Source organism: Zalophus californianus, chromosome 1 (assembly GCF_009762305.2).
Source record: "Zalophus californianus isolate mZalCal1 chromosome 1, mZalCal1.pri.v2, whole genome shotgun sequence".
Classification (NCBI taxonomy): Eukaryota; Metazoa; Chordata; class Mammalia; order Carnivora; family Otariidae; genus Zalophus; species Zalophus californianus.
In genome coordinates, this window is record NC_045595.1 from 141,017,369 (window position 1) to 141,042,178 (window position 24,810).

Sequence of the window (24,810 nt, forward strand, 5' to 3'; positions counted from 1 at the left end):
TCTGTTTTAACCCACAGTCTGTAATCTTCCCTAAACCAGGCAATGCCTCCCCTTTTCCAGCAGTCAAATTGGCATCTAGAAGACATGGTATGCACCATAGATTAGCCTTAATTGTCTGTATAGTGTTTTTTAATGTAAAAAATCATAAATGTATAAATGATGTATCTTTGTGATTACTACACAGAATTAACAAATGTGCTATTTAGACATATTTGCTTTAAAATATATAGAGAGAGATAGATTAAAACTAAGTCCTGAGGTGCCTGGGTAGCTCAGTTGGTTAAATGTCTCCTTCGGCTCAGGTCATGATCCCAGGGTTCTGAGATTGAGCTCTGCCTTCAGCGGGGAGCCTGCTTCTCCCTCCCCCTCTGCCTGCCACTTCCCCTGCTTGTGTGTGTCTCTCTCTCTGTGTCAAATAAATAAATAAAATCTTTGAAAAAATAAAAACAAACAAAACTAAGTCCCTATGTTTCCCCCATAATCTTATTTAATTCCCTCCCTCCACAGAGGCAATCATAGTCATGAATCAAGTTCCATCGGTTTATATTTTAATATGTGTATAGATTTCAAAATACATAAAATTGCTTTGTGTATCCGCAATTTAGGTAAATGATAGCATGTCTTATATATTGTTCTACAACTTCCCATTCCCCCCCAAAGTGGTTTCTTTGAAATCCATGCATGTAAATACACATAACATTTAAATCATTTGTTTTCATAGTAGATACAGATATATTTAAGTCATCTGTTCTAAGTCCATACTATGGATGTACTTCAATTGATAAACCCATTTCCTCCTGAGTAGAGTACTTGGATTGATTCCAGTTTTTACCACTATAAACAATGAGTCTATGAACTTTCAGATACATGTCTCCATAAAAATATGTAAGAGTTCTTTTGGAATACATACCAAGAAGTGAAATACATGGGTTATAGGTAGGACATGATCATCTTCAACTTTTCTGGATATCGTCCAATTTTCTCCAAATGATTGGATTCATTTCCAACCCCACCAGTATCACTTGTGTTTTTCTGTTTCCAAGCACCACTCTAATATTTGCAATGTTCACTTTGAATTTTTGCCAATCTGATGTATGTCTCACTCTTTTTTTGCATTAAATAAGTTGCGTGTATTTTTGGATGATGTCTTTTTGGATGTTTATTTTCCATTAGGTTATTTCCTTTTCTCTGAAATGCCCATTCATAACTTTGGTCCATTTTTTACTTAATTGTCAATTAATTGCTATTTTTAAAATTTTATTTATCAGTTTTTAAATATTTCAAATGCTAATCTCTCTTTTATATATTATGTTGAAAATATATTCCATTTTGCACCTTTTGAATCTTAAGAAATCCTTACATGACACAAGGGCATAGATATATTTGTCTATGGATATGTGGTGCTTTGAATTTGTCAATTTAAATGTTTTTAGACACAGTGCATTTTCTCAGGTTCACACAGACCTCGCTGGACTTTATTTTCTAAAACCTGGCCAATTTCACACATTTCCCCTGGATATATGAGGTTATAATCCTTGGATTAGATAGTCAAAGAATAAGATTACACAACTAGATTTCTCAGACTTTGGTTGGTTCGAATTATGATTATGGCTATACAACCCCAGCCTAGATTTCCATGGAAATGAAGCCTTAATAGAATTCATTCCAGTAGACTGACAGCTTCTGTTAAGTATTACTTAATTTTTTCAGAGATGCACTCCAGCACCTAGAAGCTGAAAAATTTGGTTTATCGCCTGCATCTAACAAGTTTCCCAGAGCTTTTGTTTTCTATCTTTATATGCCAAAGTAATAAATGTTGACTTGATGTATGTGACCCTCAGATGCTGGACTGGAGATTGGCAAATGCACATTTTATTCTGGCTGTGATGTTGATGCTGTGGAGTTCAGGAAAAGTACGCTCAGTGGATGTAGCAACAGAGGTAATGGAAACTAGCCTAAGGGACCATATTTTTTTTTTTTATGAACATAAGCCATTTCTACTTATCAGAAGCAGGTGCTGCTGACAAATAGAGAGATGCTTTGATAGCACAAAATCAAGGAAATAGACTTTTTTTTCTATTGTCTTGACCTCACTGTAGATTCAGAGAAGGCCAGTTATCTGAACGCCAAAAAATAAAATGGAAGTAATAAAGATGTGTATTCCTTGAACAAAAAAGCATTAAGAGAAAATTCAATATCCTTTTGGCCATATTTTTAATTAAATCAATTACATTAAGATGAAGTGCTTTTGTGGGAAATTTGAAGTTGTTACATGTCAAAATTTGAGTCGCTTTGGCCAAACTTTGTATGACTATACAAATGTTTTCTTGCTGCCATGACTAAAGTACACAGAGAAATGTTAATTTGGCTAATTTGATCTTATTAGAAAGTGTTCTCTGTACTTTGTAAATAACAAGTGAGAATCTGAAAAGCACTTTGCTGAAGGAAGTTTTACATGAGAGCTATGTTTTTTTTTTTTTCCTTAGGGTTAATTAAGAGTATCTTTAAAAAGGAACAAAACTCTATTTTGTATGTGTGGCAGTTGGAAGAATGAAAACATATTTTTTGGAGGATGCACTAAGAGATGATAAAAGATATCCTATCTTTGCCCTTTGAAAGTTTGTCTACTACTCTCTAGAGTTTCTTTCTCATGATTATAGCATCCTTCCCTTCCCCAGTTTCTATGTTGTCAAGTTTATGGAGGAGAGTGATAGACGTTGAAATTTTAAAAAGGAGTCGGTGGACATTGTGCAGTCTGCATTATAAATAACAAGAGCCAGGAGAGATTTCTTATTTTCTTTCTACCAGATGAGAGTGTGTTTGCAATAATTAGCTTCTTGGCAGTATTCAGGATAGAAGAGAAAAGGGGGAGACAGAGGATAGAGAAGCAGGTTATGAGGTGATTAGGAGTGAAGCTACACTAAGCAGTGAAGAGGAGCTGATGTTAAGTCACTACTGATGGGAATCAGAAAGAGCAAGAGAGTTTTTCCAGGAAGAACTGACCAGACTTAGTGCAAATTTGGCTGGTTTAGGAAAGAGGAGGTTCAATAGCTTTGAGTCTAGGTGTCAGACTATATATATTTCACAAGAGAGAGTTGCTGGAGCCAATGATGAAAAGGCTTGGAAAATGCCGCTCTTTCATTTTATTGGGGAAAATGAAGAACATAGAAAGAGAACGGAAGAAATAATCTAAGAAGAAAGAAAGGAAGTGAAGAAAAAGAGTCTTGCCAAGACCAAGTCTGGCACAAGGAGGAATGTGACATACAGAGGGGCAGGAAGGAGATCCCTGGAGCTAGTTTCTTCCCACAGGGGAATATTCTCACTTTCCTAGAAAAGAAGTAATATCCCCTAGACTCCACAATGACTAGAGGCAGTTAATAGGAACACTTTTTAAAATGCTGTGACCAGGATTAGGAAAGGAAAAGACACCACACTTTTATGTCTTGAATACAGTGCAAAGTGGCAATATATGTAACAAACAAGAAATTTTACACAGGAGGATAAAGTCATTGGGATAGTTATGACTCACTGTAGACACTCATTAACATGTGGTAATACATCACATGGAAAGAGATAGTAAGCTTCCTGAGGGCAGAAACTGGATTTTGTTCATTTTTTTACCCCTCAGGTCTAATGCAGAACCTGGTACATAGTGGGTGCTTTAATGGCTTGATTCAATAAGGTGTGAATGAATGGTGAAACGATAACAGTGTGAGGTTTGCATTTTCAAAATTCATTCAAGAAATATTCAGAAATTTCCTGAGTACTAACTATGAGCAAAATACTGGCTTAAGCATTGAATAGAGTGAAAAAATAAAGGACTAATTAGACATAGTTATTGCCCCCAGGTTACTCACAATCTACTATGCAATACAAATTTATTGTACCAATCTAATACAAGGGAAAATGTAATGAGTACAATGAAGAAAGATAAAGTGCTATGGGAATGATAAGGAAGGATGCAGCTGTTACTGGGAAAGAACCTAAAAGAATGATCAGTTAATATACTAAATTTTAGAGGCAGACCTGTAGTTTTTCCTTTTTTCCTGTGTGTGTGTGTGTGTGTGTGTGTGTGTGTATTGTTTTAATTGTGTTTAGACATACATCATCTCTATGCATTTTTGTCTCCATAAGTCTTTTCTAGAAACATAAAACCATAAGAAATCAAGTATCATGGCAGGCAGGTGAGCTAAAGCTAGCAAAAGCCAAATGCAGATGATTATATATATTTAAGGTTTCTTTTTCTGAACAAATGGAATCACCTTTCTTGCCCTATAGGCTTTTGATTCTGGAGTCATAGATGTGCAGGCACCACCCACAGTCAGGGAAGAGAAATCAGCTACTAATCTGGCAGCAAAACTCTTGCTTCTTGATGAACTTTTGTCTCTGGAGAATGATGTAATTGAAACAAAGAAGAAAAGGAGCTTCTCGGGCTTTGGGTCTCCCCTGGACAGACTCTCTGCTGGCTCTGTTGACCATAAAAGTAAACAGAGGTAAGTGAACTCTTGGAGGAGGAATATTTTTATTTTTTAATTCTTCCACTCTAACTTCAGAAACAGAATTCCACATAAAAAATATAACGAAAACCTTGTAGGTAAACATATTTGACAGTGTTTTAGCTAACTTGTGAGTTTAATAGTATGATTTTGGAAATAATGGTTTAGGAAGGAAAATGACTGCTACAGTATGCATTAATATTCTTGTCATATTTTCCTGAGGAAGCTTCCATTGAATGCAAATGTAAAATAGTTATTATAAGACATTACAGCATTGGGAGATGAACGGGGATGTGTGTATTATGGGATAAATGTTATGGCCACTTCAGTTTTCAATTTAACAGAGATAACCAGAATTCCATTTCTATTTTCACCTATGATACAAAGCTTTCCAGAATGTGTCAATGAGCCCACTCTCATATACCAAGAGGTAGTGAAGATCTCTTAGGACTTGGAGTCAGAAAACATGTGTTTAAATCAAATTTCTGATCATTTCTAGCTATATGACTTGTACAAGAATCTTATTCTCTGTGCTACTCAGCTTATTTATCTGTAAAATGGGGATAATTACTTAACCTCCATAAAACTCAAATGAGTACTTTGTAAGCTGTTATTATAATAGAATTAGAGTAATTAAATCTCCCTTTAATCATTGAGTGAATATCAGCAGTCATTTTGATCTTGATTCATCTTCTACCTCCTCAGTCTTTGTTCCTGATGCCATACATTTCATATTAGCAATGTCACAAGAGACCACCCAATTGCCAAGGTCAGGAATCTGAGGACTTTACTAGGATTCCTTTTGCTTACTTTAAACATTCCATTTTTCATGAAATTCTTCAAATCCTATTTGCTTTGTATCTCAAATATCTCCAGAATATCTTTTTCCATTAAGGCTTTCCTAATTCTGGCCTAAATTATCGTTTTCATATTTGTTTTTTCCTCTGGTCTTTCTTCATTTCCACCTCTACCACCATCATTACCTCTTTAGCACCAATGTATCCTCTGCTCTGCTACCAGGGGGATCATTTAACACCAACATCTTTTGGTGAAACATTCCCATTGCTTACAAGACAAAAGAAAACTCCTCAGCAAACCCTACAAAGAATTTCAACATCTGGCACCCCATTTTGTCATGCACTTGCTTCCATGTCTTTGCCCCAGTCTCACCTGCTTACTTGGAGCTCTGGGACTTGTCATGTGTGTTCATAGTCCAATGTCTCTGCTGTGCTCCAGGATTCAGCATACAGGATGTGATTGGCTAGACTTCTCTTCTTCTTCTTCTTCTTCTTTTTTAACTAACACATAATGTATTATTTGTTTCAGGGGTACTGGTCTGTGATTCATGACTCTTACACAATTCACAGTGCTCACCATAGCACATACCCTCCCCAGTGTCCATCACCCAGCCACCCCATCCCTCCCACCCCCCTCCATTCCAGCAACCCTCAGTTTGTTTCCTGAGATTAAGAGTCTCTTATGATTTGTCTCCCTCTCTGGTTTCATCTTGTTTCATCTTTCCCTCCCTTCCCCTATGATCTTCTGTCTTGTTTCTCAAATGTCTCGTATCAGTGAGATCATATGATAATTGTCTTTCTCTGATTGACTTATTAGCATAATACCCTCTAGTTCCAGCCACGTCATTGCAAATGGCAAGATTTCATTTTTTGATGACTGCATAATATTTCATTGTGTACACACACACACACACACACACACACACACATATATATATATATACCACATCTTCTTTATCCATTCATCTGTTGATGGACATCTAGGCTCTTTCCATAATTTGACTATTGTGGACATTGCTGCTATAAACATTGGGGTGCACAGACCCCTTTGGATCACTACATTTGTATCTTTGGGGTAAATACCCAGTAGAGCAATTGCTGGGTCATATGATAGCTCTGTTTTCAACTTTTTGAGGAACCTCCATACTGTTTTCCAGAGTGGCTGCACCAGCTTGCATTCACACCAACAGTGTGGGAGGGTTCCCCTTTCTCTGCATCCTCGTCAACACCTGTTATTTCCTGACTTAATTTTAGCCATTCTGACAGTGTGAGGTGCTATCTCATTGAGGTTTTGGATTTGGATTTCCCTAATGCTGAGTAATATTGAGCACTTTTTCACTCTTGGCCATTTGCATGTCTTCTTTGCAAAAATGTCTGTTCATGACTTCTGCCCATTTCTTGACTGGATTATTTGTTTTTTGGGTATTGATTTTGATAAGTTCTTTATAGATTTTGGATACCAGCCCTTTATCTGATATGTCATTTGCACATATCTTCTCCCATTCTGTCGGTTGTCTTTTGGTTTTGTGGACTGTTTCTTTTGCTGTGCAAAAGCTTTTTATCTTGATGAAGTTCCACTGTTCATTTTTGCCCTTGCTTCCCTTGCCTTTGGTGCTGTTTCTGGGAAGATGTTGCTGCGGCTGAGCTCAAAGAAGTTGCTGCGTGTGTTCTCCTAAGGATTTTGATGGATTCCAGTCTCACATTTAGGTCTTTCAACCATTTTGAGTCTATTTTTGTGTGTGGTGTAAGGAAATGGTCCAGTTTCATTCTTCTGCATGTGGCTGTCCAATTTTCCCAACACCATTTGTTGAAGAGACTCTTTTTGCCATTGGACATTCTTTCCTGCTTTGTCAAAGACTAGTTGACCATAGAGTTGAGGGTCCATGCCTAGGCTCTCTATTCTGCTCCATTGATCTATGTGTCCATTTTTGTGCCAGTACCAGATCATATGATAAAAGAATAAAAGAAAACAACTGTCTTGATGATGACAGCTTTGTAATAGAGCTGGAAGTCTGGAATTGTGATGCCGCCAGCTTTTTCTTTTTCAACATTCCTCTGGCTATTCAGGGTCTTTTCTGGTTCCACACAAATTTTAGGATTATTTGTTCCATTTCTTTGAAAGAAGTTGACAGTATTTTGATAGGGATTGCATTAAATTTGTAGATTGCTCTAGGTAGCATTGACATCTTCACAATATTTGTTCTTCCAATCCATGAGCATGGAATGTTTTTCCATTTCTTTGTGTCTTTCTCAATTGCTTTCATAGTTTTCTGAGTACATATTTTTTTGCTTCTTTGGTTAGATTTATGCCTAGGTATCTTATGGTTTTGGGAGCAATTGTGAATGGGATCGACTCCTTAATTTCTCTTTGTCTGCCTTGTTGTTGGTGTATAGAAATGCAACAGATTTCCGTGCACTGATTTTATATCCTGCCACTTTACTGAATTCCTGTATGAGTTCTAGCAGTTTTAGGGTGGAGTCTTTTGGGTTTTCCACATAAGGTATCATATCATCAGCAAAAAGTGAGTTTCACTTCTTCTTTGCTGATTTGGATGCCTTTTCTTTCTTTTTGTTGTCTGACTGCTGAGGCTAGGACTTCTAGTACTAAGTTGAATAGCAGTGATGAGAGTGGACATCCCTGCCATGTTCCTGATCTTAGGGGGAAAGCTCTCACTTTTTCCCCATTGAGAATAATATTCGTTGTGGGTTTTTCATAGATGGCTTTTATGATATTGAGGTATGTACCCTCTATCCCTATACTCTGAAGAGTTTTGATCAAGAAAGGATGCTATACTTTGTCAAATGCTTTTTCTGCATCTATTGAGAGGATCATATGGTTCTTGTTCTTTCTTTTATTAATGTATTGTATCACATTGATTTGTGGATCTTGAACCAACCTTGCAGCCCAAGAATAAATCCTACTTGGTCTTGGTGAATAATCCTTTTAATGTACTGTTGGATCCTATTGGCTAGTATTTTGGTGAGAATTTTTGCATCCATGTTCATCATAGACCTCTCTTCTGAGAGTCTCCAAGCTACATGAAGAAATAAAATCACCACTTGAAGACTATAATTTATCACACCTGTACTTGAAAAATAATCCCTCACCTATATTTTGAAATTCAGACTCTATTTTAATTAAACACATACAAATTAGTTCCATTTATTATTCTAGGCATTGTGTTGGGCTCTGGTGGAAAACTGGAGGAATATATAGTCTCTTTCCCTCAAAGAAATCATATACTAATAAGAAATATGAAAATATTGATAATGAATTACAATGCAAAGCAAGAAGAGATATGTTTATAGAAGCAATTTATAAAGAAGGATATGGAATTCCAAGGAAGCAGTGGAACTTTAAAGGAGAAAATATTGTGCCTTCTAATAAATGTGATTTCTTTGATTCCTGGGTCTTGCAACATAGTCTATTCAATAATTGAAAAATCAATTTATAGATGTTACATGTAAATATTTAAATATAAATTTATAATAACATAGATACATAACATATATACCAAATACATATGGCATCAATATCATAAATACATATAATCTATATTGAGGTTTCATCCTAACAATTTCTTCAGGAAGTATCATAAGAGGAGACCATAATTGGGAGATATAATCTATCTCACATAGCTCAGCTTTCAAGAAAGAAAGGGAGATTGGCAAGCATTTAATACCCATTTGAAAAGATTTTCGCATATGAAGGCTACAAATAAGCTATTATAAACATTTAAAAAGTTAGGGAATATTGTTCCCCTGAACACTTCTTGAGAAAGCTGCTAGATGAGTTTCTTTGGATGACTGAAATGACTGGAGAGATATCATCACAAGAAGTGGTGTGAGCATAACTGTGGAATTAAAGTGAAACGATGCTTGCAAGGAAATAAGTGCTATGTGTTATGATTATACAGATCCATCTGACAACATAGACCCAACAAATATCTAACAGTTCGGGAACAGTAGTGAGGACATTTACAGTTTAGAATGAGTTTTAATTGTTTCATGGCTGCTAACTGAAAATCAGGGTTCTCACTACAAATAGTTGCTTGGAGACATGGAGAAGAAGGAAAAAAAAGACTACAAACTAAATTTAATGAATATTTTACTAAAGAATAAAAGAAAACAACTGAAAAGAGCAAAGACGAAGATTTTCATATAAAAATATTACTATAAAAAACATAGGAAAAAATTAAAACTTTCCTATAAAAAGAGCACAAAAATAAGACATATTAAAAACCTTATATAAAATATCAGCATATATAAATATAACACTTAAAATAGATTCTAAAAAATACTGATATTAATAAATGTAAATAGATGTAACTTGCCAATTAAAATGCAAATATTTTCAGATTGTCTGATAAAAGAAAACCCAACACTTTCCTGTGTTTAAGATACACAACTATAAAGATATTTATAAAGGCTGGCAATAAAAGAATGGACAAATTACATCAGGAAACATTAAATTAAAATATATTATAAATAAATAATAAATTAAAATTTTAAAAAGAGTGCAACTATTTTTATCAAAGAGAAACCACAGGGAATGCTAGGAAATAGAAACATATTAAGAATAGGAGACTTTAAATTTTTTAAAACCCAAGGCAGATTTTATATTTAAAATTTATAGAGGACATACACAATATAATCCATAAAATAGAATTTATAGATCTACTTTGAACCCTGATTTTCAATAATAGAAAATATATCTTCTCAAGTGCATCTGGCATATTCATAAAATTTTCTCTATTGGGGCGCCTGGGTGGCTCAGTCGTTAAGCATCTGCCTTCGGCTCAGGTCATGATCCAGGGTCCTGGGATCGAGCCCCCATCCGGCTCCCTGCTCGGTGGGAAGCCTGCTTCTCCCTCTCCCACTCCCCCTGCTTGTGTTTCCTCTCTCACTGTGCCTCTCTGTCAAATAAATAAATAAAATCTTTATAAAAAAAATTTACTCTGAGGTGACAAACCCTCTAGAAATTCTAAAGAACAGATACATTAAAAAAGCATTCACTAACTGAAATACAATAAATTAGAACTTAATAACAAAACCAGAAAACAAGAGGCACTTTTACCTAGGAAATATAAACCATATCGTTAAATAGGTGTTGGGTCAAAGAAGAATACAAAATAAAATTACACACTTTATTGAAAATAATAATAATGAAAACATAGTATTGGGGGGTATAAAACAAATATCAGATAAAAATCATCATTATACCAATAAAAATAAAAAGCAAAAATAAAGCAAATGACACACAAAAAAAATCTAGAAAGAACAACAAAATATGCCAAGAAAAGCCAGGTAAGAAAAATAAAGCAGAAACTAGGAACAATGACAAAAGTTGAAATCAATATTTGTGAAGCAAAACATAGGATAAAAGAAATAAATGTAAAGCCGTGTTTCTTAAATCAAGAAAAATCCAAGCCACTAGTTAAACTAACCTAATTAAGAAAAAAGTAGAAAGCAAACTCACAAAATTAGAAATGACAAGACGGAAACACCAAAATAGAGAATCTTTAAAAAGAAAACAACTTGGCTCAACTGTATATAAATAAACTGAAGACCTGGGAAAAAAAGATAAAATTTTGGAAAAATATCTTCTACAAACATTGACCCCAAAAGAGATGAATAGGCCAATTACCATGGAGATTTTTTTTTTTTTAATTTTAAAAGAGCTTGCCAAGAGAAAGCAGATCCAGATATTTTCATGGGAAGATTTTACCAAATCTTAAGTTATCAGATAATCCTATGGTTATTTTACCTTTTCAGATCTTAATAAACAAAGTAAATTTTCCAAGTTCATTTCCTGATACAAATAGAATATTGATCCCCAAATCACAAACATTACATTTTAAAAATGAAATTTTAGACTCATGTCATGTATGAATATCAATGCAAAAACTATAGATATGAAGTTAATAAACAGAATCCAGTAAAACTTTAAAAATATAACACATCTTAGTCAATTGGGCTTATTCCAGGAAAGTGTCATTCAATATTAGGAATTCCTTTAATGTAATCCATCCTATCAATAGAGCAATGGAAAAAAAGCATGTGATCATATCCATAGATGGCAGAAAAGGCATTTGACAAAGTCTACCATTTATTATATTTTTTTAAAGTACAACAAAATAAGAACTGACAGATATGTCCTTAATATGGTGTGTGTGTGTGTGTGTGTACACCCCAACCCAAAGCCAGTATCTTACCTAATGGTGACATATACTGGAAATTTTACTACATTGAGGAACAGGAAAACCATGCCCATTATTTCTACTACAATTTAGAAACGCATTTAGACAAGAAAAAACATCTGGAGACATAATAATTGGAAAGAAAGAAGAAAAACTATGTTTATTTGCAAATGACAAGTTGGGAGCCCCTGGGTGGCTCAGTGGGTTAAGTGTCTGACTTTGCTCAAGTCATGATCTCAGGGCCCTGGGATTGAGTGAGCTCCCATTGCCTCCGCGCTCAGCGGGGAGTCTGCTTGTGCTTTGGCCCCTCCCCTCGCTCATTCTCTCCCTCTCTTTCAAATAAATAAATAAAAATCTTAAAAAAACAAACAAAAAAATAAAAAAACAAATGATGAGTTGGAAAAACCAAGATAACTAATGGAAAAACTACCACAACAAAACCATGTTGATAAAAATGCAGAGTGCATAAATACATAAAGCTAATAGCACTTGTATATACAAGCAGAGATCAGATAGAAGATAGAAGACCTCCCTTACAATTGTGTAAAAATAGGAAAATATCTAGGCATACAGCTAGCAAAGAATGTCCATCACTCAGCCACAAAAAAGAATGAAATCTTGCCATTTGCAATGACATGGGTGGAGCCAGAGAGTATAATGCTAAGTGAAACAAGTCAGAGAAAGACAACTACCATATGATTTCACTCATATGTGGACTATAAGAACAAAACAAATGAACAAAGGGGGGGGGAAGAGAAAGGGAGACGAACCAAGAAACAGACGAACCTCTTAACTCTAGAGAACGAACTGATGGTCACCAGAGGGGAGGGGGGTCGGGGGATGGGTAAAATAGGTGATGGGGATTAAGGAGGGCACCTGTGGTGAGCACCAAGTGTTGAATCACTATATTGTACACCTGAAACTAATATTACACTGTATGTTAACTAACTGGAATTTAAATAAGAACAACAACAAAAAAGAATGTCCATATATGAGCATATATGAGCATATGAGGAAACCTATAAGAAAAATGCTAACATATGAAAAGTAGATTCTAACAAATGGAGGCTCACACTGTGTTCCTGCAACAAAAGGCTCAAAAGCAGAAAAGATGGCAGCTCTTCTTAAGTTAAACTACAAACTTAACACAATTACAATACAAAAAATACTCTCAGGTTTTTTTGGATCTAAAGAAATTGATTATAAAATTAATTTGAAAAAATTAAAAACTAGCATAGATGGGAAAACCCCAAAGAAAGAAAAAGAGCCCTACCAAATATTTTAAAATATCGTATTTTCCTTTCCATACAGTGGTATAATAGCCCATGGGTGGACCGAAAATTTAAAAAAAAATTTTTTTTAATTAACGGAACAGAAATTCAAGAAATAGACATATTGCTTGATTTAAAAAGCATCAGATATTAGTGAGTAAAAGGATAGACTGAATAAGTGACCTGGAAATATGGAAAACAAAAGATAAAATTGATCCTTTCTCAAACTATACATTATGATAAATTCTAAATGAATTAGAGATTTAAGTGATAAAATAGATGAATCCATTTCTATCAAGAAAACATTGGCGAGTTCTGTTCAGAGAAAGAGTAGGTAAAATCTTCCAAATTTCTGGTGCAAAAATCTAGAAAAGTTCAGGAAAAAAATAAGGAAAAACTAGATACATTTGATTGATTACATATTTTTTAACATTTCCATAGCTTCAGATACCATAAAGCAAAGTAAAAAGAAAAATATCACAGACCTGTACCTCTGAAACAAATACATTATATGTTAAAAAAAAAAAAGGTAGTAGGAAGGGAAAAATGAAAGGGATGAAATCAGAGGGGGAAGTGAACCATGGGAGACCATGGACTCTGAGAAACAAACTGAGGATTTTAGAGAGGAGGGTGGTGGGGGAATGGGTTAGCCTGGTGATGGGTATTAAGGAGGGCACCTATTGAATGGAGCACTGGGTGTTAAACAATGAGTCATGGAACACTACATCAAAAAATAAATAAATAAATAGATAAAAAACCTAATGATATATGTTGACTAACATAATAAAATAAAATTTAAAAAAAGGAAAAAGAATAAATTGGAGAAATGTGTGTAACTTATATCAAAGACAAAGTGTTAACAACTTTAATATATATAAAGAACTTTTAAACATAGAGAAGAAAATGAACAAGTCTATAGAAGAATGGGGTAAAAATAGTTTATAAAAAAGAAATGCAAAGCATGCACAATTCACATAAAAAGATGCTACCCATTGACATAAGAAAAAAGCATTTAAATTTTTCTGATATACTATTCTTGTGTGTGTTCAATTGGCAAAAATCCATCAAAAAGACAAAAGAGTCTTGCCCTAGACTCACCTAGTAGGTGGATTTTCAGGAAATATGGAAGAAAGAGAAATCTTCAGAGACACTGCAAGGATACCAAACAGCAAGAGTCAGACTATAAGATACTGCAAGATGAATAATCCAGTTTCTTCAATAAAGAATTACAAGGTTTTGAAGAAAAAGAAAGAGATGGAGAGGAAAGGACATCCTAAAGATTAAAGCAGAAAAAAACATTTATTAACCACATTTAAAAAAATAACTTTGGGGCGCCTGGGTGGCTCAGTCGTTAAGCATCTGTCTTCGGCTCAGGTCATGATCCCAGGGTCCTGGAATCGAGCCCCGCATTGGGCTCCCTGCTCGGCTGGAGGCCTGCTTCTCCCTCTCCCACTCCCCCTGCTTGTGTTCCCTCTCTCACTGTGTCTCTCTCTGTCAAATAAATAAATAAAATCTTTAATAAATAAATAAATAAATAAATAAATAAATAAATAAATAACTTTGTAGGAAACAATTGTGAATGTGAACAGGGGCTACTTGATGATTTTAAGTAATTAGTGTGTACTTTTAAATATGAAAATGGTACTGTGGTTACATTAAAAGTGAGAGAGATTCTCATTTAAAAGTTTTAACTGAAAGTATTTATCTTGCACTTGCTTCAAAATAGTACAGGAATGAGAATGGAATGGAGCAAGCAAGATTTGCCTAACTGGTGATTGTTGACTTAGAATGAGGGATGCTTGCAAGCTTTTAATACGATTCTATTTGGCAGGTATCTGAAATATCCCATGATAAAATGAAGGAAAAAAAAAAAAACTACACAATGAGAGAAATAGCAGATGAGATCTGGCCAAACAGTAAATGAATTCATCATATAAGAAGGCTAAGGAAATGCCTTCAGAATATGTCAAAAAAGATGGAGAACAGAATGAGAAATTATAACAGATAAATTAATCTAATGAGAGTTTAGTAGGAACAAATAGAACAGAGGGAATCACTATTTGAGGAGATGATGGGTGTTTTTCAATAATTTTCCAGAAGAGGTTAAAAAAAAAAGATAATTTGTCATATTCAGCAGTAATAACAAATTTTGACTGAAATAACCAGTGCTGCTTTTGAAAGTTTAAGTGGATTAAGAACAATTATTCTGTGGAGAGAAACTCATCTAAGAGATGGTTTACAAGCTTGAACATTCTTTGAGGCATGTTCTTATGAGGGCTTAATAGCATGGTGTGGCCTTAATATCAGATACAGATAAAAAGCAGGATAAGAAGTGAACTTGGGAAGGAGATTTGGTGCCACACAGGAACACCGTGTTCCAAAACTGTGTTCAAAAACGGCCGTGTTAAAAAACTATGCAAAGCCCATATAAACTCATTCAGTATCTCTGAAGCTAGACAGTGATGGTCCCATCCAACGTATGTAAAGCAAGAACGGATTTTAGTAGAGTAATTGATGATCTCTGGAGGTCGAAAATCATAGTTTTCAATTTCCTTTTGTTCTACCTTTCCCTTCACTTCCAACTACTTCCAGAAGTTAGAAATGAGTTAAGTAGAACTAACTTTTGCACAGTAGTTTCCCCATGAGCTTGAAAAATTGAGGATTTCCCTTAATCTAGACTTTTTACCTTTCTTCAACTCTGGAATTAGAATACAGAGACTAGGCTTTTCTGTACTCACTGGCATAGCAACAAAGTGAGCTTCAATGTCAGGATTGTTTTATTTAGAATTTATTTAGAATGATGTATACATATTAACAATTTTCTTATGTTGAAATGTTATTTATGCATTTTATATTTTTATTTTCAATAGTTGATGATTTACTCTTTCAAATTAAATTCAAAGGACACATCTTGTGGGGGGTTTTTTTCAGGATTTTTTTTTATAAGAATTCCTGTTCTTGGTCTCAAAATAAATATTAAATTTGGTTTGTATATTAAGAAGGTGGAAAACAATGGAAAATAAATATGCTCTTGCATAAAATATTTCTCTACATCTTCTTAAGTTCTAATAGAAAAACAATTTTAGATTTTTTTCAAAGTGTAATGATAACTCAAGATTAAAGATTAAAATTTTCAAGCATCTGTTAACAAAAATATCTTTGTATCATTGAAATGTATATAATAAAGTGACAGGACAAAAGTCTGCATTTTCCCATATTTAGTATAAAAAGAGTTTAAAGCTTTGCAACTATCTTATAAATAGAAAATTCAGAAAAATTATAGTAAATTTGCTTGGGAGAGTCATACATAAGGTTATTTGCTGCTCTTTTATCATATTTGAGACAATAGCCTTGGTCTACAAATCTGGGTAGCTTTAACCTCTTCCTTATTTATTTTTGAAATTTTCACAAATTAAGAATTATATTACTTTGAGTGTGCACACTTTCTTTGTTGCTTATAAACATCTGTGGTTTTCATGTGTATGCCATCAAGTTTTATCCTTCTCAGGCATGCATTTTCTACCTTCTCATATTCACCCACAGAAGGGCACAGGTCCAAGATCCATTTTCATACTATAGCCCCAAGATTTCATTCATCACTTAATCCTGGGACTCATAAGCTTTTTTGGGTCATGGGCCACTTTGGTAGTTTGGCGAAACCTATGGACTTCTTCTCATATTATTTTTCTTAAGTGATTAATATTCATAAGAGTTCAAAGATTACCAATGTATAGAAATAGAATTATCAAAAAAATTAAAATTAATTAGTATATAGCAACATATATGCTTATTTATTCATACACAAAATAACAAGTTCTAAGAGACAAATCTAAAAAGCAATCATTTCAAGTAGTTCTGAACATAAAAACAATTTCAAATGTGATCTGAACGGATCTGTGATTTCTATTTGTAACAAAGGTCTAGGTACTCCTAATGTTATTGTGATTTGTTCCCTGCGTTCATAAGTGAAGGAATTGCTATATTTCAATTAGAGGGTAATGAAACTGAAAATGTAAAATTTTCCCATCACATTTATGGATCCCTAAATTATGTTGGTACATGACTCCACATTTAAAAACTCAAACTTTTAAGCAAATGACGCTCCTTATTTTATTTTCAATTTTTGTAAGATAGAAAAGAAAAATTTTACACTCTGCCTTTGAAAGACTTCATAAGAGATGGAAACAGAAAGATGAATGACTAGTTGGGTAAAAATAAAAACAAAAACAATCATGAAAATATAAACAGAGCAAAGTCTATGTCAGATCATATTAAAATGAAGCAAAGAACCACCTCTTGGTTCCTATTTTGTATGATGCTTAACTTTTTTCCTACCTCAATTTGACACCAGCTTCATTTTCAAATGGATGTGCAAATTAATTCTCAGGGCAAAGTAAACCATGCTTTGAAGTCCAAAGTATTTTCCTCATTCAGTTCATTTGTTTAAAGCCTGCAGTTAATAAATGGTTTTCTCAATTATGCAAATAAAATGAAGCAGCTATGATTATATCCCTGGCAAAAGAGCATCTACTGTACGAATGACCCTTTAACATTAGAAGATGCTAATAATTGTACTGGAATTTCTCTAAAAACCGTTTGCCCTCACTCCTTCACGCAATGCTGAGAATACCTTGTGGAAAAGAAAACAAAACTAATACTTTATTTCTATTTAGTCACTATAAGCATCTTCACAATTGTTATTGCTTTAATTTTCTCATTAATATCTTGAGCTCAGCATTATTGCGTCAGTCGGGAGTTTCTGCAGGAAACAGGAAGTACATTTGAAATAATTCGAGAAGAGTTTGTTCTCAATAGTACTAGTAGAGGGGAAGAGGGGAATCGTAACGGATGGCGCAACAGCCTGAGACACGGGTCTAAAGGGATAAGGAAGGGAGAGGTTTCCAGAAGTCAGAGAGACAATCCTGAACAGTCAGCTGGGTTGAGAGAAGCAGTGACCTTCAGTCGGGGGAAGCGACCTGGCAAGGTGGGAGGCAGGGGGAATTCTCCTGACCTCGCTTCCTCTGTTCTTCTAGTCTCTTTCCAAGGCTGCCCATTGCCCAACCCAAACTGAAGCCAGAAAGCAAAGGCATTTTTCTGTGATCCAAACAGGTTAGCCTCCTGTACTGAAAGTCAAATGAGTAAAGGCAGAGACTGACTCTGGCAAGCGAGACGGAAGATACCCTTTGTAATTATGCACATTGCACAGATTCAGGTCAATAAACTTTGCTCCGGTACATGGTTATTATAACCACTTAGTTCAAAGAGAAGGACTCTATGCCCACGGAGTGGTATGATTAAAGTTTCTCCTCTCCCGTGCTTAGGCCCCATTCAAGCTGTAAAGCTGCAATGGGAAGGGGGTTGCTTGTAGTCAGTTTATCCTCGCCCTTTCCCCTACTACAGTGGGCTGCCTTCTGCTTCCCTGGTCTTAGGGATGGCAGTGCAGAGAGGTTAGAAAAAATCTGACTTGACTGGTACTATTATGCCTGGCTTTACTGCTCCCTGGTTTCAGTAAATGCTCAAAGCTGATTCCTTATCATGGGATGTTTTTTGGAGTCATCACATAACCGCCATTGGGAACATTGACACAAACATCCTTGCTTCCTGCAGTGTTTCTCCCCTGGTAGGTCATTTTGCCCCTCATCCTCAGCCTCCCTTCCCAACTTCTTCTGACAGCAGCACCAGCATCCTACTGAGGTCGCCTCACCATCACCCCTGGCAGCCAGCCCTTCAGGGAAGGTGCCCTTTATAATGAACCTAGGCCGACTCTACCCATGTGCTGGCCCTGCATCTGCTCCACGGAAACCCACCCCTTTGATTCCGGTCCCTGAAACTGAAGCTGTTCCTTATGTCACCATCTCTTCATTCTTGCCCGGAGCGATCTCTCACAGCGCCTTGCTCTTCAGATTTCACTGACACTATTCTCTCAGGCCTGCCCGCTTCCAGGGGCATATGTCAAGCCATCTAAGTTGTTTTGTTGAAGCCATGCCCCCCCACCCCAGAATATGAAAGAGGAGGAAAAATACCACTGTTCTCCAATAACTCATTCCACAGAAATTCTCCTTCTTCACCTACTCTACCTCTAACCTTTTATTGGACTCAAGTTGGGGAAAATCAGTTTTTAGGAAACCCCTTTGCAAAACCTGCATGAGTCTAGCATCTCACTTTGGAGTGCCAGAAGAAATACTTGCCACCTACTTCTGTTTTTCCTCAGCTTTTTGAGGCCACAGCCGAAACTGAGATAGAAAAAAATCCCATTTTAACATTCTGGTATATATGTTTGTTTGTTTTTTTCCTAATCCCTATAACTCTCTAAGAAGATATTATTATCCCCATTTAATTTGCATATTTTCAGGGAGATAAAATGATTTTCCTGAGATTGCCAGCTAGAACATTAGATTGTTTACCTCCAAATCCAATAACTTTCCAGGTAAATAGCTGCTTCTGATGAAGAGATTAAAGTTCTGCATGAAAAAGGCCCTTTTCCAAGGCCGGGAACAGCAAGGTTCACTTAGAATGTATGTATTAAATAAATAGTTTTGGAAAAATTATACCAATGATATATGGGTTTCTATCCTAAGCCAGACATTAAATTCAGACTACAGTTGAGAATAGCAGTTGCAGTTTCATTTTGTTGAATATGATTGTGCTTCTTGATGACAGTCACAAAGACTAAAGATGAAAATCCTAACATTTCATTTGCCTTTCTAATTAACTGGGAAGCAATGTTAGAGACCTAGGCCAACCTAGACATCTCATGATTTTTGCTATTCCTTTCCAGCTCTTATTTGGTGATGCCCAAAGGAGGTAGTTCAAAATGGGCTCCATTTCAGAGTGAGAAATGCAGGAAAATGATTCAGAGTATGGTGTACTATTTCCCTACTTCCTTCCTCCTAGTTGAAAAGCCTGGCTGTATAACAGGAAAGGCTCTTGGCATAATCTGGGGACATTGTTCCCCGTAATTGCTCTCTATTGCTGGCCTCTCATCATTGCATCTCAATACCACAGACTGAGACAGTCCCTTTGCCTTTGCTCCCTACCCTAACTCATATATGAATGAGTTTAAAACCTCCCAGAAGCGGCAATACTTAATTCCCGTAGATAGGCTTTGATACGTGCATCACCTACCCCCACCCCCAAAAGAAAATTCTAGAGGACATTTTTGTGTAAATCTATTTGCTGGGTAGAAGTTCTGAAAGTTTCATTAGACCTTCACAGAGGTTCATGAGCCAAGCAAATGCAGATCCCTTATGCCTTATCCTAGCACTTTACAGCAATTTCCAAATCAAGCATGCTTATGTTACTTTACAGAAACTTAAATCTCACTATTTATTCAGTGCTCATGGTTTGTTTCTGCCCATTCCTTGGGATAATACTTTAGAAGGTGATGTTATGCTTAGTCAGCACCATCATCATAACTTTAACAGAATCCATTTAAAATTGAATTACTACTTTGAAATAGAATTCCAGAAGTCATACATCAACTTTTTGCTGAGCAAAGTAGCACTTTCTTCCATCTTCCTAAATATATCCCATTTATTAAGCCTCAAATTTCCATGTAGAGGAACTCCAGTTAGGGAAAGACTGCTTCTTGTCCTACCCTAGATTCACTCCCTTCTGGAAGAGAAAGCAGTCATTTATCAAAAAGGCCAGTTACTGAGGAAGAGTGGAGCATGTTTCGTTGATCACCTTTCTTCCTGTCATTACTCGATAACCATGACTAGTCGTATAAATTGGTCTAATCCAAGCAGGAAATATAAAGAAGCCTTTCAAATGCAGGTGTGAAGCCACATCCTATGTTTAGCAGATCACTAATAAAAATGATATTTTGATTTCCATGCATTGATCATAGCTTATTTCTCTATTGTTTCAGAATGTGGACTCCAGGGGAAAAGGGGACATTGTGTATTGGCACCTAAAAACTACATCATCATTCAGACTTAATATGGTCCTCCATCCTAATATTCTGTAATTTGAATTTAAAAGCCTAAATGTCTGTTCCAAACACACTTCTGGGGACTTTGATGATTTACCTTTTCATTCTTTACAGGGCTTTGCTGAGTCCTTCATTTTAGTCTGTCCTCACAGGTCAGTCCTTCCAAGTTCATGTAGTGATAGCTGTCCTCCTATAGTCATTTATTCTTCTTTTTTGAAGTTTATTTACCTATTTAAGTAATCTCTACCCCCAGTGTGGGGCTTGAACTCATGACCCTGAGATCAAGAGTCACATGTTCTTCTGACTGAGCCAGCCAGGCGCCCTCTCGTTCAGTCATTCCTTAACTCTATGCCTTAATTATAAATTGTGAGACCAAGACTGGGACCATCATTTGCTTTATTGTTTCCACATGCTCCATACATTCTTTCTGGAACCCCCAAATTAGACATGATCTCTCCTCTTGTGGAATCCCAGAGCATTTTGAATCTCATGGTATTAGATATCTATTGCTAGGTGGGCAGGTTTACCCAAAACTTAGCAGCTTAAAACATGAATAAACGTTGACGTTCTCACATAATTTCTGTGCATCAGAAATCCAGAAAACTTTTGCCTGAATGCGTCTGGCTCAAGGTCTCTCTAAGGGTTTCAGTGAAGAAGTTGGCCAGGGCTACAGTCATCTGGAGGCTATACCAGGGCTGGATTATCCATTTCTAAAATGGCCCACTCAACATGACTGATGGCAGGAAGTCTTAGTTCCTCACTGGCAGTTGGCAGGAGGCTTCAGTTCATTGCTACATAAACCTCTCCATAGGGCTGTTAGAGTGTCCTTAGGAAGTGGCAGATGACTTCCCTAATGTGAGTGATCCAACAAAGCAGGGCAGAAGCTGCAATATTTTCATGACTTAGCTTTGGAAGTCACACATTCATCATGATATACTGTTAGTTACGGAGGTCAGCCTTGCTCCGTGCTGAAAGAGACTGCATTATGGTGGTATTATTGGGGTTCATGTTGGAGCCTGGCTACTGTACTCATCTAAGCTGTATAGTATAATAACTTAATTACATATTATACTAATCTAAATTACTGAACTACTTAAGGGGCACCTGGGTGGCTCAGTCAGTTAAGCGTCTAACTTCAGCTCGGGTCATGATCCCAGGGTCTTGGGATTGAGCTCCACATCGGGCTCCCTGATCAGCAGGGAGCTTGCTAATCTCTCTCCTTCTGCCCCTTTCCCAGCTTGTGTGTTCTCTCTCTCTCTCTCTCTCTCTCTCTCTCAAAATAAATAAATAAATAAAATCTTTAAAAAAATAAAAATAAATTATTGAACTATTTAAAAGGACATCTTCTGTTAACCATTACTATATCTTCCCTTTCTGCATATTACTCAGAGTTACTGGAGTGGCATGCCCTTGTTGACAGGGCCTAGCATTTTATTGCCCATTTAAGATGTACAGGCAAATGAGACTGTTGTTTTTAGGGAACATTCTCCACACTCTGATTCTTAGGTTTCTTTCCTTGGAACTCAAAATCATAAGCAGGATCAGTAAAAGTCGTTGTTGTATCCAACAATGAGGGAAAAAAAGCCATTTACGTTCACATGAAATAACTATTAAGATCAATGAAGTTCCAGTCCACAAAATAAGCCTTAAAATGTTTAAAGCTTTGGTTACTATATGGAACATATTTTCACAACATGACATAATTAAATAACAATACAATAACCAAAAAAGAAGGTGCAATCCTCAACTCATTTTATGAGAATTCATTATCTGATCAGCAAAACCATATACGGAGAGAACAAGAAAAAATTATAGGACAACTGCATTAATGACAACAGGTACAAATTCCTACAAAAAAATTAACAAAACAATTCCAGTAATGTATTAAAAAGGACAATACAGCATTATCATGTTGGATTCATCACATAAATACAGTAAAAGTTTCATTTGCTTTGGAAAGTCAATTAACAGAGTTAATAGAGTGAAGAAGTAAAGCCACATCATTCAATAGATGCAGAAAAGGTGCTCAATAAAATTAAGCAGCTACTTATGATCAAAATCACTGATAAACTAATAATAGAAATAGAAGGAAACTTGTTTTTTAACCAAGTAAGGGACACCTATTAAAAAACCTACAGCACCTGTTTTTAAATGGTGCCACAACAACAAATCCAATAAACTATGCAAGGTCTTTATGGAGAAAATTACAAAAATTCTTGAGAAGGTATGAAAGGTAACCTAAAGAAAAGATCTTAGATAATAAGATTCAATAGCATTAAGATTTCAATTCTCTCCAAACGTATTTATATTTTAGATTCAAACAATTCAAGGTAAAATTGCAAAAGGATTTTCCATGATACTTAATAAGCTGAATCTAACGCTTCTAAATAATTGAATATGAATATAGAAAAATGACCTTTGTCTCATTCCATAAATAAAAATATAATTTCTAAAGGATTAAGAACATAAATGTGAAAAGCAAAACTACAAAAAGAATTTAGGATGAAATAGGAGAATATCTTCATAACATTAGAGCAGAAGTCATTAATAAACAAAAAGTAAAAATACTGATAAATTTAAAAACAACATTAAGGATTTTCATAAAAGACACAGTAAAGAGTAACCACAAATGGGAGAGGATACTTGCATATAACTGACAAAATCTAACCTTCTGAGTATTTGTAACCCTCCTACAAATCAATATTTAAAAGGAAAACTAACTGGGGTATGTGGGTGACTCATTCGGTGAAGCGTCCCATTCTTGATTTTGGCTCAAGTCATGATCTTAGGGTCCTGAGATTGAGCCCTGGGTCAGGCTCCAAGCTGGGCACGGAACCTGCTTAAGATTCTCTCTCTTCCTCTCTTGTTGCCCCTCCCCCTCCATCTCTCTCCCTTCATCTCTCTCTCTCTCAAAAAAAAAAAAAAAAAAACAGAACAAAACAAAAGAAAAATTAACCAATAGAAAACAGGCAACAGACTTGAACAGACACTTCCAAAAGAAGAAATCCAAGTAGCCAATAAACAAAGGAAAAAGGGAGAAACGTATTCCGAGGAAACAAGTTAAAAGCACAGTGAGGTAAAATTACAAATGCTTGAAATCTTACCATTTGCAGCAACGTGTATGGACCTAGAGGGTATTATGCCAAGCGAAATAAGTCAGAGAAAGACAAATATCATATGATCTCACTCATTTTGGAATTTAAGAAATAAAACAGATGAACATAGGGGAAGGAAAAGAAAAATGAAAATCCCGCATTGCAAGGGCTGGCCTAGCCTTGAAACAATAGGAGCTGTCATACTCTGCTCTTGAATATGTAAATTGGTACAACTTTGGAACAGTCTGGCACTATGCAATATAATTAAGTATAGGCATAGCTGACAATTGTACTTCTAAAAGCACACTTGAGAGAAATCCTTAAATGTGCATTAAAGGCATCTATAAGAAAATTTTCATCTGAGGGATACATAACGACAAAAAAGAAAATAACTGAAATTTCCATCTGTGGTAGAATGTCTAAATAAGCTATTGTATATTAATACCATAAAATATTATACAGCAATGAAAACAAAGAACTTCAGCTATATATCTCAACATGGACAAATCTCAAAACAAAATATTTGCTGAAAGAAGTCAAGAAAACTTCATACACGATTTCTTTTAAATAAAATTTTAGAACCATCTACACTAAACAGGAGAGTTTTGAATAATAAATAGAGATTATAAGGAAAAGCAAGGGTATAATTAAACCAAAATTCAGTCTACAGATTACTTCTGGGACCAAACCATGATAGGGATGCAATTTGGAAGCAAGAACACTGGGGAATTCCAAGGTGTTGGTAATATTCTATTTCTTCATTTGGTGCCAACAGAAGTGTTCATGTTATTTTTCTTTAAACTGAACATAGATAGGGGCGCCTGGGTGGCTCAGTCAATTAAGTGTCTGCCTTCGGCTCAGGTCATGATCCCAGGGTCCTGGGATCGAGCCCCGCATCGGGCTCCCTGCTCAGTGGGGAGCCTGCTTCTCCCTCTCTGTCTGCCTACTGCTCTGCCTACTTGTGTGCCCTTTCTCTCTCTGTCAAATAAATAAAATCTTAAAAAAAAAAGAAACTGAA

General features: G+C 35.7%; 1 protein-coding gene and 1 long non-coding RNA gene across 2 annotated transcripts in view; one reads left to right on the forward strand and one right to left on the reverse strand.

The window, feature by feature from the left end:
• Window positions 1-24,810, forward strand: part of OSTN (osteocrin) — a 45,641-nt gene that overhangs the window by 12,331 nt on the left and 8,500 nt on the right. The window contains exons 2-3 of the mRNA XM_027582248.1: window positions 1,842-1,940; window positions 4,279-4,493. Coding sequence (XP_027438049.1) covers window positions 1,842-1,940; window positions 4,279-4,493 — 314 coding nt within the window. The remainder of the gene's footprint in view (window positions 1-1,841; window positions 1,941-4,278; window positions 4,494-24,810) is intronic.
• Window positions 542-24,810, reverse strand: part of LOC113916247 — a 29,812-nt gene continuing 5,543 nt past the window's right edge. Inside the window, exons 3-4 of the long non-coding RNA XR_003517889.2 lie at window positions 5,667-5,794; window positions 542-4,468 (exon numbers count right to left, since the gene is read on the reverse strand). This is a non-coding gene — a long non-coding RNA (uncharacterized LOC113916247). The remainder of the gene's footprint in view (window positions 4,469-5,666; window positions 5,795-24,810) is intronic.